General features: G+C 28.4%; 1 protein-coding gene across 2 annotated transcripts; it reads right to left on the bottom strand.

The window, feature by feature from the left end:
* Positions 1 to 233: 233 nt before the first annotated feature.
* LOC135139468 (rac GTPase-activating protein 1-like) lies at positions 234 to 14,173 on the bottom strand. 2 transcript variants are annotated; one of them, XM_064069709.1, is made up of 9 exons: positions 13,459 to 14,169; positions 13,221 to 13,416; positions 13,006 to 13,166; positions 1,685 to 1,813; positions 1,346 to 1,630; positions 899 to 1,296; positions 713 to 845; positions 501 to 661; positions 234 to 443 (listed from the first exon to the last, which is right to left on the bottom strand). In XM_064069709.1, the coding sequence occupies exons 1-9, from the start codon at positions 13,903 to 13,905 to the stop codon at positions 386 to 388; spliced, it is 1,968 nt and encodes a 655-aa protein (XP_063925779.1). In that variant the 5' UTR covers positions 13,906 to 14,169; the 3' UTR covers positions 234 to 385. The 2 variants fall into 2 exon arrangements, with proteins under 2 accessions (XP_063925779.1, XP_063925777.1); XM_064069707.1 differs by having other exon boundaries at positions 1,346 to 1,813; positions 13,459 to 14,173.
* Positions 14,174 to 15,072: the final 899 nt, after the last annotated feature.

Here is a 15,072-nt window from a genome sequence, read left to right as displayed (position 1 = left end):
ACATTCTCCCAATCCGGCTCCATCCACCCGACATGTTTAACAATCGGAAGTTACGAAGGGCACGCCATAAATTTTAGATTAGCGCGTTCCCTTCAAATGTCGACTTTTTATAACACGATAAAACGCGCTTATTCCAGGAGAGTATCGAAATCGTTCCGTCATTAGCGTGCCGAACCCCGATTAAAAATGGATTATGGTAACGAGGCGTGCGCCGAGAAGGAGAACACGTCGAGTCGAAAAATACGTATATTTAAGAAGTTACTTTAAAAACTTATTGTACACTCTGGTTTTTTTTTTGTAAAAAAAAGTAAACACATTAATATAATAATAGTAAGAACGGTACATAAAAATAATATAATAATATAAAATCAATCTGGGTGATGCTTCAACGCATGTTTTTCGGAGAGGGGAAATATCGCTGTCTTTTCTTGAACGCCATACTCCTAGACAAAGAAAAACAATTAAACACGAAATGAATAAAGTCGGGTCGTTAGTCGCACCTTGTGTTACCGACGGGAGTAAAAAGGCCTTTGGACGCTAGTGGACGCAGTAGAGAGTCAGTGCTGGGGGTCTGCTGTAATCTAGAAGGCTGAGAAGATCTCTCAATGTTGATAAAAGTAGACCAATAGTCAGACGGGATATTTATAAGATTCTCCATCACCTAAAGACAAAATATGGTACCTTCGGTACGTCAAGTATTCATGGTACATACAACTAGCTGTTGGGTCGTTTCTTCCAACAAAGCATTAGCTGATGGGTTATCTGACGAGTACCCAACGATGGTTGGTCCAAACACTTTGGCAAGATTTGTAACCGTCATTTTACACTCTTTAGCTTCCGAAATCCTTCAAACAAGTACCATTGTACACACTTTCCAAAAAGATATATACCTATATACCTCTGAAGATGTAACATCATGTACGCCAGAGTATCCCTATTCGGTTGTGGAAGCTCCGAAATAACCTGGTATAAAGCTGGCCGTACATCAATCGGATCCGACGTTTCGACCGCTTGGACGAACTTCTTCCACAGCCCGTACGTCACCAAGGGCTCATGAAGACTCCTCAAGAAGTCCTTGACCGTCCCACAGATCACATGTACGTCAATCTGGTTAAGACACGGCGATCCTTTCCCTCTGAGGAACCTCTCCTTCAAAGCTTTAACGTCTCGCTCAGCCCCCGGGATCCTATATACCCCCACTTCGGCTAACCCGCGCAGCTCGATTTCGTTGATGCAATGGATCAAAATCGCTGGTACCATCGGCGGCGTCGTCGGCGTGTAATCCCCAATCACCCCCTAGACACCCATTAAAACCCAGTGGACACCACGTGACGCACATACTCACCAACATGTTCCTCTGATTGGGCGTGTTGACCACCGGGATGCACGGCAAAGGCAACTTATCTTTGCACTCGAGGTGACAAATAGCCTTGCATTCTTTGCATTTGTATGCGGTTTTGGCGAATCGGATGCGCTTCTCGCACGGGGTGCACGTCTCGGGCATCACCAAGGTTTTCTGTTGGAAGCAGTGCTCGCGGCTGTGGAGTCTGTGCTCGCTGCTGAGGGGGCTATCGCGGGCCCAGGCTTCCAGAACTAGGTTGGCGGGGACACCGTTGGTGCAGGTTTCGCTCTGGAGGGGGGAAATCTGGGGTGGTTTTTTTTTGTTTGTTTGGGGGCGACTTACGTTGGTTGTTACTGATTCCGGAGGTCCTGGGGTTTTCGGGACGGACTCTATGATGGAGGTGGCGGTGATGGGGCCGTCTTTGGTGACGGTGAGGGTCGTGGTAGCGCGGACGGTGTCGGTGGAGCCGATCTGTTGGAAATGGTACGAAAAATGGCAATTATATCCGAAACAATGCGTCGCAGCTAACTTTTAATATGTTTTCGGGGACTTTTTCAAAATTGACGTAGTTTTCGACAAATATTAGTGTTTTTTTTTGAGAGTGATCAAAACGGTCAGAAAAAATTGATGCGTGAGGGTTACTTTCTAAGAGCCAGCAAGTTAATGGTGAATGGATGTATTTTGGAAATTGTGGTTTGAAAAATATTTTGAAAACATTACCATATTGAGATGTTAAATTTTCTTAAAAATCAAAATTTCCAAATTTGCGGATTTATGTCAAAATTACAGGTTTGTTTAGAGAAATTCAGAGAAAAAATTAAAATTGGAAATTTTGTTAAAAAAATTTTAAATTATTGTATGGTGATTTCAAAATTGTATTTTTTTTTAACTGAAAAGCAATTTTGGAAATAATGCTTTCAAAAATTTTTTTTAAAAATTACGATATTTAAGTCAGAGTCAAAATAATAAATTTTCTTGAAAATCAAAATTTCCGTGGTGAAAAAGTTATAATTAGATTTATAATAATCTTTGCTTTTTAAAGATCCTTCAACTCTATGGATTTATTTCGTTTAGAGAAATTAAGAGATAACTTGAAAAATTCGAAATTATGTTCCAAATATTCTAAATTCTTTTACGGTGATTTAAAATTACTTTTTAATTAAATACAAATTTTGGAAATTGTGTTTTCGAAGCATTTTCAAAAAATTATGACAGTTCTTTTAAGCCACTGAGACAAGAAATTAAATTTTCTTGAAAATCAAAATTTCCTTGGTGAAAAAGTAATAATTATGATTTTTAGATTCAAAGATTTTCCAAGTCTGAAGATTTATTTCAAACTTACAGATTCTTTTAGAGAAATTCGGAAAAAATACGAGAAATTGATAATTTTGTTCCGAAAACTCAAAATTATTTTATGACGATTTTAAAATTATTTTTTAGCTAAAAACTAATTTTGGAAATTATGTCTTCGAAAATATTTTGAAAAAATTTTAATAGTTCTTTTAAGCCACTGAGTCAAGAAATTAAATTTCCTTGAAAATCAAAATTTCCATACTGAAAAAGTAATAATCATATTTATGATTTTTAGATTCAAAGATTTTCCAAGTTTGAAGATTTATTTCAAACTTACAGATTCTTTTAGAGAAATTCGGAAAAAATACGAAAAACTGATCATTTTGTTCCGAAAATTCTAAATTATTTTATGGTGATTTTAAAATTATTTTTAAACTAAAAACTAATTTTGGAAATTATGTTTTCGAAAATATTTTGAAAAAATTATAACAGTTCTTTTAAGCCACTGGGTCAAGAAATTAAATTTTCTTGAAAATCAAAATTTCCTTGGTGAAAAAGTAATAATCATATTTATGATTTTTAGATTCAAAGATCTTCCAAGTCTGAAGATTTATTTCAAACTTACAAATCTTTTAGAGAAATTCGGAAAAAATTCGAAAAATTGATAATTTTGTTCCGAAAATTCCAAATTATTTTATGGTGATTTTAAAATTATTTTTAAACTAAAAACTAATTTTGGAAATTATGTTTTCGAAAATATTTTGAAAAAATTATAGCAGTTCTCTTAAGCCACTGAGTCAAGAAATTAAATTTTCTTGAAAATCAAAATTTTCTTAGTGAAAAAGTAATAATCATATTTATGATTTTTAGATTCAAAGATCTTCCAAGTCTGAAGATTTATTTCAAACCTACAGATTCTTTTAGAGAAATTGGGAAAAAATACGAAAAATTGATAAATTATGGTGGTTTTAAAATTATATATTTTTTTAACTGAAAACAAATTTTGGAATTATTCTTTTAAAAATATACTGTCAATAAAAAAAAAACCGACACTTGAATATTTGTAACTTTACGCTAATGTTTAGTGTCATAACAAAATGATTTTTCGTTTCGTTGAGATAAAGTAAGAGAAAATACGAAAAATTGGAAATTTTGTTGGAAAAATTCCAAACTTTTTTTTATAGTGATTTTAATATTGTATTTTTTTTAATTAAAACAAGTTTTAGAAATTATGTTTTCAAAAATATTCTAAAAAAATTTTAAGCCACTGAGTCGAGGTAAATAAATTTTCTTGAAAATCAAAATTTTCATAGGAAAAATTAATAATTAAATGTACGATCTTCACATTTGAAGGATTTCATTCAAAGTTACAAATTCGTTTACAGAAACTGAAAGAAAACATGAAAAATTGGAAATTTTATTCGAAAAATCCTAAATTCTTTTATGGCGATTTTAAAAATGTATTTTTTTTTAACTGAAAACAAATCTTGGAAATTATGGTTTCAAAAATATTTTGAAAAAATTACGACGGTAATTTTCAACCAGTGAGTCAAGATTTTAAATTTTCCTGAAAATCAAATTTTCCGCCATAAAAAAGTAATAATTAGATTTATGATTTTTAGATTTAAACATTCTCCAAATGTGTGGATTTATTTCAAACTTACAGATTCGTTGAGATAAATTAAGAGAAAACACGAAAAATTGGAAATTTTGTGTCGAAAATTCCATTTCTTTTATGGTAATTTTAAAATTGTATTTTTAAACTGAAAACAAATTTTGTAAAACCTGATTTCAAAAATATTTTGAAAAACTACGATAGCTTATTTTAAGCAACTGAGTCAAGATATTAAATTTTCTTGAAAATCAAAATTTTCGTAGCAAAAAAGTAATAATTCGATTGATGATTTTTAGAGTTAGGTTCTCCAAATTTGTGGATTTATTTCAAAGTTACAGATTTGTTTAGAGAAATCGAAAAAACTTGAAAACTAGTAAATTTTGTTCCGAAAATTCCAATTTTTTTTATGATTTTAAAATTGTATTTTTTTTTTAATGAAAACAAATTTTGGAAATAGTGTTTTCAAAAATATTCTAAATAAAGAATCATAGTCGTTTTAAGCGATTGAGTCAAGGTAAATAAATTTTCCTGAAAATCAAAATTTTCATAGAAAAATTTAATAACTAAATGTCCGATCTTCACATTTGAAGGTTTTGTAAATTTCAAAGTTACAAATTCGTTTAGAAAAACTGAGATAACATGAAAAATTGGAAATTTTGTTCGAAAAATCCTAAATTGTTTTATGGTGATTCTAAAATTGTATTTTTTTTTAACTGAAAACAAATCTTGGAAATTGTGGCTTCAAAAATATTTGGAAAAATTACGATAGTTGTTTCAAATCACTGAGTCAAGATTTTATTTTATTTTTGAAAATCAAGATTTCCAAAGTAAACCTATGACTTTTAAAAGATTCTCCAAACCTGTGAATTTATGTGTTTCAAACTTACAAATTCGTTCAGAGGAATTGGGAAAAAAATGAAAAACTGGAATTTTTGTTCGGAAAATTCCAGTCTTTTATGGTGATTAAAAAAAATTTTTTTACTAAAAACAAATCTTGGAAAACGTCCTTTCAAAAATATTTTGAAAACAATACGATAACTGATTTTGAGCCACTGAATCAAGATATTAAATTTTCATGAAAATCAAAATTTCCGTAGTAAAAAAGTAATAATTACACTTATGATTTTTAAATTTAAAGATTCTACTATGAATTTATTTCAAAATTAGATTCGTTGAAATAAAGCAAGAGAAAACACGAAAAATTGGAAATTTTGTTGCGAAAATTCCAAATTCTTTTTTATGGTGATTTTAACAAATTTTGGAAATTGTGTTTTCAAAAATATTCTAAAAAAATTTTAAGCCACCGAGTCGAGGTACATAAATTTTCTTGAAAATCATAATTTTCATAGGAAAAATTAATAATTAAATGTACGATGTCCATATTTGAAGGATTTGTAAATCTGTGGATTTTTTTTTAAGTTACAAATTCGTTTAGAAAAACTGAGAGAAAATATGAAAAATTGGAAATTTTGTTCCAAAAATTCTAAATTCTTTTATGGTGATTTTAAAATTGTATTTTTTTTTTAACTGAAAACAAATCTTGGAAATTGTGGCTTCAAAAATATTTGGAAAAATTACGACAATAGCTTTCAACCACTGAGTCAAGATTTTAAACTTTCCTGAAAATCAAATTTTCCGCCATAGAAAAGCAATAATTAGTTTATGATTTTTAGATTTAAACATTCTCCAAATGTGTGGATTTATTTCAAACTTACAGATTCGTTGAGATAAATTAAGAGAAAACACGAAAAATTGAAAAATTTCAAAGTTCTTTATGATTTTAAATTTATATTTTTTTACTGAAAACAAATTTTCGAAAATGTGTTTTGGAAAATACTCTGAAAAAACTGCAATAACTTATCACTCAAGATATTAAATTTTCTTGAAAATCAAAATATCCGGAGTGAAAATTAATAATTAGATTTATGATCTTTGCTTTTAAAAATTCTTCAAATCTATGGATTTATTTCAAACTTACAGATACATTTAGAGAAATTGAGAGAAAACACGAAAACTTTGAAATTTTGTTTCGAAAATTCTAAATTCTTTAATGGTAATTTAAAATTATTTTTTAATTAAAAACAAATTCTGAAAATTGTGTTTTCGAAAATATTTGAGAAAATAATGACAGTTGTTTTAAGCCACTGGGTCAATAAATTAAATTTTATTGAAAATCAAATTTTCAGTAGTGAAAAATATATATTTATGATTTTTAGATTTAAGGATTCTCCAAATCTGGAGATCTATTTCAAACTTACAGATTCGTTTAGAGAAATTGAGGGAAAATATGAAAAATTGGAATTTTTTTTCAGAAAGTTCTAAATTATTTTATGCTGATTTTAAAATTATATACATATGTATGTATTCTTTAACTGAAAACAAATTTTTCAAAAATGTTTTGAAAAACTTACGATACTTTAACTCAGAGTCAAGAAATTCAACTTTCTTGAAAATTAAAATTCCCTTGGTGAAAAATTCATAATTAGATACATTTATGATCTTGATATTTAAAGATTTTCCAAATCTGTGAATTTATTTCAAACTTAGAGATTCGTTTAAAGAAATTGGGAGAAAACATGAAAAATTCGAAATTTTGTTCTGAAAAATTCTGTTTTTATGCTGACTTTAAAAAGGTATTTTTTTAAACTGAAAACAAGTTTTAGAAATAGGGATTTCAAAAATAATCTGAAAAAAATACGATAGTCGCTTTAAGCTAGCGAATCAAGGTTTTAATTTTTTTTAAATTCTGTGGATTTATTTCAAAGTTACAAATTCGTTTAGAGAAACTGAGAGAAAACATGAAAAATTGAAAATTTTGTTCGGAAAATTCGAAATTCTTTTATGGTGATTGTATTTTTTTACTGAAAACAAATTTTGGAAAATATTTTGAAAAAAATTTTGATAACTTATTTTAGGTCAAGATATTAAATTTAAAATTTCTGTACTGAAAAAGTTATAATTAGATTTATGATCTTTGCTTTTAAAGATTCTTAAAATCTACGGATTTATTTAAAACTTACATATTATTTTAGAGAAACTGAGAGAAAACATGAAAAATTCGAAATTTTGTTCCGAAAACTCTAAATTCTTTTATGGTGATTTAAAATTATTTTTAACTAAAAACAAATTTTGGAAATTGTTTTCGAAAATATTTTGAGAAAATTATGATAGATCTTTTAAACATCTGACTCAAGAAATTAAATTTTCATGAAAATCACAATTTCCGTGGTGAAAAAGTAATAATCAGATTTATGATTTTTAGATTTAAAGATTCTCCAAATCTGTGGATTTATTTCGAACTTACAGATTCGTTTAGAGAAATTGAGAGAAATCATGAAAAAATGGAATTTTGTTCGGAAAATTCTAAAGTCTTTTATGGTGATTTTAAAATTATATTTTTTTTGCCGAAAACAAATTTTGGAAAATGTGTTTTCAAAAATATTTTGGAAAAATTAGGATAGTTGTTTTAACCTCTGAGTCAAGATTTTAAATTTTTTTGAAGATCAAAATTTCGATAATAAAAAAGTAATAACTAGATTGTTGATTTTTAGATTTAAAAATTATCAAAAGCTGTGGATTTATTTCAAATTTACAAATTCGTTTAGAGGAATTGAAAGAAATCATGAAAAATTGGAAATTTTGAGCAGAAAATTCCAAAGTGTTTTATGACGATTTTAAAATTGTATTTTTTTACTGAAAACAAATTTGGGAAAATGTGTGCTTTGAAAAAACTCCAATAACTTATTTTAAGCCCCTGAGTCAAGATATTTAATTTTCTTGAAAATCAAAATTTTTTCAGGGAAAAAGTCCAAATTATACTTATTTATGATCTTATTTACATTTAAATGAAAATAAAAAATTTTGCAGTGAAAAAGTAATAATTATACTTATTTATGATCTTACTTACATTTAAAGATTCGTTTGGAAAAATTGAGAGAAAACAAGAAAAACTGGAAATTTTCTATCGAAAATTCCAATTCTTTTATGGTGATTTTAAAATTGTATTTTTTTAAATGAAAACAAATTTGGAAATTGTTCCAAAAAATACGATAGTCGTTTTATAGTTTTTAGATTTTCTTGAAAAGAAAAATTTTCGTAAGAAAACTTAATATGTAAATGGATTTACGATCTTTACATTTGAAGGTTTTGTAAATTTGTGGATTTACTTCAAATTTAGAAATTCGTTTAGAGAAACAGAGAAAACATGAAAAATTAGAAATTTTGGTCCGAAAATTCTAAATTATTTTATGGTAATTTTAAAATTATTATTTTTTTATTGAAAACAAATTTTGGAAAATATGATTTCAAAAATATTTTGAAAAAACTACGATTGCTTATTTTAAGCCACTGAATCAAGAGTTTAAGAATATTCTTGAAAATCAAAATTTCCGTAGTGAAAAGGTAATAATTAGACTCATGATCTTTGCTTCTTCAAATCTATAGATTTATTTGAAACTTAGGAGAATAATGTTTAAAGAAATTGAGAGAAAACAAGAAAAATTCGAAATTTTGTCCCGAAAATTATAAATTCTTTTATTATGATTTAAAATTATTTTTTAACTAGAAACAAATTTTGGAAATTGTGTTTTCGAAAATATTTTTAGAAAATTATGATAGATCTTTTAAGCCAATGAGTCAAGAAATTAAATTTTCTTGTAAATCAAAATTTCCGTAGTGAAAAAGTAATAAACAGATTTGATTTTTAGGTTTAAAGATTCTCCAAATCTAGGGATTTATTTCAAAATTATAGATTCGTTTAGAGAAATTGAAAGAAAACATAAAAAATTGGAAATTGAGTTCAGAAAGTTCTAAATTATTTTATGGAGGTTTTAAAATTACATTTTTTATAACTGAAAACAAATTTTGAAAATTATGCTTTCAAAAATATTTTCAAAAAATTAGGATACTTATTTTAAGTCACAGAGTCGAGATAGTATTCAGTTTTCTTGAAAATAAAAAATTTTCTTGATGAAAAATTAATAATTACATTTAAAGATTTTCCAAATCTGGATTTATTTCAAACTTACAGATTCGTTTAAAAAAATTGAGAGAACACATGAAAAATAGGAAATTTTGTTCTGAAAATTCCAAATTCTTTTTTTATACTGATTTTAAAATTGTATTTTTTTTTACCGAAACCAAGTTTTGGAAATTGCATCTTCAAAAATATTCTGAAAAAAATCAGATAGTCGTTTTAAGCCAGTGAGTGAAGATTTTAGATTTCCTTGAAAATCAAAATCTTTGTAGGAAAAATTAATCATTGGATTTCCGACTTTTAGATTTGAGGGTTTTGCAATTCTGTGGATTTATTTTAAAATTACAAATTCGTTTAGAAAAACTGAGAGAAAACATGAAAAATTGAAAATTTTGTTCGGAAAATTCTAAATCTTTTGATGGTGATTTAAAATTATTTTTCAATCAAAAACAAATTTTGGAAATTGTGTTTTCCAAAACATTTTGAACAAATTATAATAGTTCTTTTAAGCCACTGAATCAAGAAATTAAATTTATAATATAAATATTTTTTTTAACTGAAAACAAATTTTGGAAATTATGCTTTAAAAAATATTTTGAAAAAATTACGATATTTATTTTCAGTCACAGAGTCAAGATATTAAATTTTCTTGAAAATAAAAATTTCCTTGGTGAAAAATTAATAATTACATTTATGATCTTTACATTTAAAGATTTTCCAAGTCTGTGGATTTATTTTGAATGTATAGATTCGTCTAGAGAAAATGAGAGAAAACATGAAAAATTGGAAATTGTGTTCTGAAAATTCTAAATTCTTTTTTTATACTGATTTTTATTTTATTTTTTTTTTTTAAATAACTGAAAACTTTTGGAAATTGTGTTTTCCAAAACATTTTGAACAAATTATAATAGTTCTTTTAAGCCACTGAATCAAGAAATTAAATTTATAATATAAATATTTTTTTTAACTGAAAACAAATTTTGGAAATTATGCTTTAAAAAATATTTTGAAAAAATTACGATATTTATTTTCAGTCACAGAGTCAAGATATTAAATTTTCTTGAAAATAAAAATTTCCTTGGTGAAAAATTAATAATTACATTTATGATCTTTACATTTAAAGATTTTCCAAATCTGTGGATTTATTTTGAATGTATAGATTCGTTTAGAGAAAATGAGAGAAAACATGAAAAATTGGAAATTGTGTTCTGAAAATTCTAAATTCTTTTTTTATACTGATTTTTATTTATTTATTTTTTTAAATAACTGAAAACTTTTGGAAATTGTGTTTTCAAAAATATTCTGAAAAAATGCGAGTCGTTTTGAGCCAGTGAATCAAGATTTTAAATTCCCTTGAAAATCAAAATTTTCCTAGGAAAAATTGATAATTAGATTTACGATTTTTACATTTGAGGGTTTTGCCAATCTCTGGATTTATTTCAAAGTTACAAATTCGTGTAGAGAAACTGAGAAAAACATGAAAAATTGAAAATTTTGTTCGGAAAATTCTAAATCTTTTGATGGTGATTTAAAATTATTTTTCAATCAAAAACAAATTTTGGAAATTGTGTTTTCCAAAACATTTTGAACAAATTATAATAGTTCTTTTAAGCCACTGAATCAAGAAATTAAATTTATAATATAAATATTTTTTTTAACTGAAAACAAATGTTGGAAATTATCTTTAAAAAATATTTTGAAAAAATTACGATATTTATTTTAAGTCACAGAGTCAAGATATTAAATTTTCTTGAAAATAAAAATTTCCTTGGTGAAAAATTAATAATTACATTTATGACCTTTACATTTCAAGATTTTCCAAATCTGTGGATTTATTTTGAATTTATAGATTCGTTTAGAGAAAATGAGAGAAAACATGAAAAATTCTAAATTCTTTTTTTATGCTGATTTTTTTTTTTTTTAATAACTGAAAACTTGGAAATTGTGTTTTCAAAAATATTCTGAAAAAATGCGAGTCGTCTTGACCCAGTGAATCAAGATTTTAAATTCCCTTGAAAATCAAAATTTTCCTAGGAAAAATTGATAATTGGATTTACGATTTTTACATTTGAGGGTTTTGCCAATCCGTAATGAATTTTTAAATTTATGATTACATTTAAAGATTCTCCAAATCTGTGAAGTTATTTCAAAATTGGAAATTTTGTTTCGGAAATTCCAATTCCTTTATGATGATTTTAAATTGCATTTTTTTAATGTAAACAAATTTTGAAGATTATGCTTTCGAAAATATTTTGAAAAATTGCGATAGCTGTTTTTAAGCCACTAAATCAAAATATTAATTTTCTCGAAAATCAAAAGTTACGTACTGAAAAAATAATAACTAGATTTATGATCTTTACATTTAAAAGACTCCGCATTTTTGTGCATTTTTCTCAAAGTTATAGATTCGTTTAGAAGAATTGAGAGAAAACATACGAAATTGGAAATTGTGTTTCGAGAATTCCAAACTCTTAAGATAATTTTAAAATTGTATTTTTTTAACTGAAAACAAATCTTGGAAATTATGGTTTCAAAAATATTTTGAAAAAATTGCGACAGTTGTTTTAAACCACTGAGTCAAAATTATAAATTTGCTTGAAAATTAAAATTTCCGAGATGAAAAATTAATAAAATAGATTTATGATTTTAGATTTAAAGATTCTTCAAACGTATGGATTTATTCAAATTTGGTTCGTTGAGATAAATTAAGAGAAAACACGAAAAATTGGAAATTTTGTTCGGAGAATTCCAAAGTCTTTTATGATGATTTTAAAATTGTATTTTTTACTAAAAACAAATTTTGGAAAATATGCTTCCAAAAATATTTTGAAAAAACTACGATAACTTACTTATTTTAAGCCACTGAGTCAAGAAATAAAATTTTTTGAAAATCAAAATTTCTGTAGTGAAAAATAATTATACATATTTATTTAGGATCTTTACATTTAATGATTCCAAAAATCGGTAATTTTTTTTCAAAGTTACCGATTCGTTTAGAGAAATTGAGAGAAAATAATGAAAAATGGGAAATTTTGTTCCGAAAATTCCAAATTCCTTTTTTATGGTGATTTTAAAATTGTATTTTTTAATGAAAACTAATTTTAGAAATAGTGTTTTCAAAAAGATTTGGAAAAAATTTCACATTAAAAAAGATAACTAGACCTATGATTTTTAGATATAATCTCCAAATTCGTGGATTTTTTCAAACTTACAGATTCGTCTTTTATGGTGATTAAATTGTATATTTTTTAATGAAAACAAATTTTAGTAATTATTCTTATTTTAAGCCAATGAGATAACATATAAAATTTTCTTGAAAATCAAAATTTCCGCGGTGAGAAATTAATAATTGGATTTATAATCTTTCACAAGACGTTAAAATGTCCTTCTTGCGGTTTTTTGTAAACTTGTAATGTCAACAAAATTCAAAAAAATCGTAATACGTGGCAACGTTGCAATAAATTTCAAAAATAAATTATGGTTGTAATGCTTAAAAAGACCCTAAAGAGAAATGTAAAACTACATAATTTAAAAAAACAAGATGTATAATACGTATACATATATCAATAGTTCCTATCAAAAGAAATTATGTTGGCAACACTTTCAGTCCCTGTTTTGAGAAATTTAGAGATTTTGGGATCAAACAAATGTCAAACAGCTACAATATCAACATAATTATTTTAAAACAAAATTTCATAGCTCACTAGCCCACTTTTTACTTTTTCATATTCCAATGGTTAACATGACGGCATTTTTTTTTATTTTCAAATAACCCCCTACCTCAACTGCTTTATTAGTAGAAGATCGCCGTTTTTTCACAGCTGGCTCAGCAACCCCTCCAGTACTCGGTCGATGCTTCTTCCAAGCCTTCCCAGTTTGCAAACTAGAGCTATCTAAATCATCTTCAGACCTTGAGTAACTAAAATCTGATAAAATAGAACCTAAAACACACACTTTTTCAGTAATTTCCATTAACAAACAAACAAAAAACTCACCAGTTGAATTAATCTCTTTAATAGCACTCAAATGCGCATTTTGTGGATTCTTCACACTCAAATCCCACTCGCTTTGCAAATTATTATTATTATAATGCAAAAACGACAGCTTCTGCCGCATCTCCTCCGCCGACAGCCGCCCCGAAGACGCCTTATCTTGGAACAGTATGTTCCGAACATGGTTGATCTGTGAAGCCTAACCCAACAATCTTTTCCACCCCACAACAACCATACCCACCAACTCGTCCTTCTCCCTCCTCGCCACCCTCGTGTTGTGCTTCTCCTTATCCAGCAACTTCCTCGCCGTCAGCAGCTTGTGGTCCAAATCACTGCATTCGTGCACCTTGGCGTCCAGCAGCGACTGCAACCTCCGACACTCGTCTATCGCCCCATAATAATTCACATACAGCTGCTTGACTTGCTCCACGAAATCCGCAAACGCGAACTCGGTTTCCAGCTTCTTGGACCTGAAGCACCGGTAGAAGCGCACCAGATCATCGAACTCTGCTACGAGTGAGATTTCGCCGTTGGAGGACTGGGTGCCCCCCGAGCCGGCATTGTCGGAGTTGCTGGAGGCCACGCTTTCCTCGCTGTCTGAGTGTATTTTTTCGGGGTAGAAGTCCCTGTCGAAGTCGGCTTTGGGGGTTCGGTAGGGTAACGGGGTTTTGAAGGGGGTGTCGCACATTTTGGTTAGAAGCACTGGCGCCTGGAATTAAATAAGGTGAGAGCGTCGCACTTTAGTTACACTAAAACTTGTTAGAAACAATGCTTTTGGTTGATTATGCGAAGCTACAGTTGAATTTTTGCAGGTTTTGAAACGACCAATCAGCGGTGGATGTCAACTGTCATGTAGTAACCGACGTTAGGTGATAGTGTCCATACTGAGAAGCGTCCATAACGAGGGAGTGAAATTTGCGTGAGAGTTTGTTGTTAACGATTTTTGTTTATTGTTAGTAAAGAATTGAGGAGTTATAATATCTTGTTTGGTGGTATAAATTGATAAATGTGATGTAAATTTAATATTATGGATTATGAGTGGGAGACTTGTGGCGCCACCGCGGTAGAGAATTGTGAAAGAATCGTAACGTAACGACTTGTGTAATCAGCTGCTAGTTTGGCTTTTTTAATATTTGTACAATAATTGCACATTTTCTAGTATGTATAAATAAATTTGCGGGTGTGCAGTAAGTATGAATAATGCCGAATATGTTTATTGTGTGAATTGTGTTATCGTGTTTAGGCAACCAGTAATGTCGCACTGTTCACAAATCAACCACTCAGCAATTCTTAAATGGTTCATAAATTAACCCTCAGTCGTCAATATTTCTCCCTTTAACTTATGCTAGGAAACCATAATTCTCAGCAACCCCAATACTATATTATTTTTATTGTGGTCTTTCATTGCCTGAACGTTCAAAATAGTCAGACGGTGGTTACTGTATGATGGAGAATGGAGATAAGTCTGGTGTTTTTATTACAACCCTTCTTTCAAAATAACATGTAATTTATGGCACATTTATAAGGATGAGCCGTTTTGAGTGGCAATATTATGACCTTTTCGCATGTCTGGCACAAAACTGGCTGGAGTTTCTTAGTTTTTTATTGTCACGATTTTGGGTTAACCTCCCGTGTTTCCTTATCCCTGTTTCTTTTATTTGATGTTTATCGCTCAGGCGGTAGATAGATAATTTGAATAAAGCAAAAATTTGATGTGGGGCCATCAAAAGAACTTTACCTTTTTATGTCGTGAGCATGTTATCTTCTGATTAGGGAAAATTCGAAACTGGGAATATAACGAGCGTTCAAATAAAAACGGCGTCAATTTGGCTTTGGAAATGTGAACGAATCGTTC

The sequence above is a fragment of the Zophobas morio genome, unplaced genomic scaffold (genome assembly GCF_036711695.1).
Source record: "Zophobas morio isolate AGI-343-1 ecotype UQ-CSIRO unplaced genomic scaffold, CSIRO_AGI_Zmor_V1 ptg000031l, whole genome shotgun sequence".
Taxonomy (NCBI): Eukaryota; Metazoa; Arthropoda; class Insecta; order Coleoptera; family Tenebrionidae; genus Zophobas; species Zophobas morio.
Note: the sequence above shows the minus strand (reverse complement) of the source record. Positions and strands in the feature narration are given on the sequence as shown.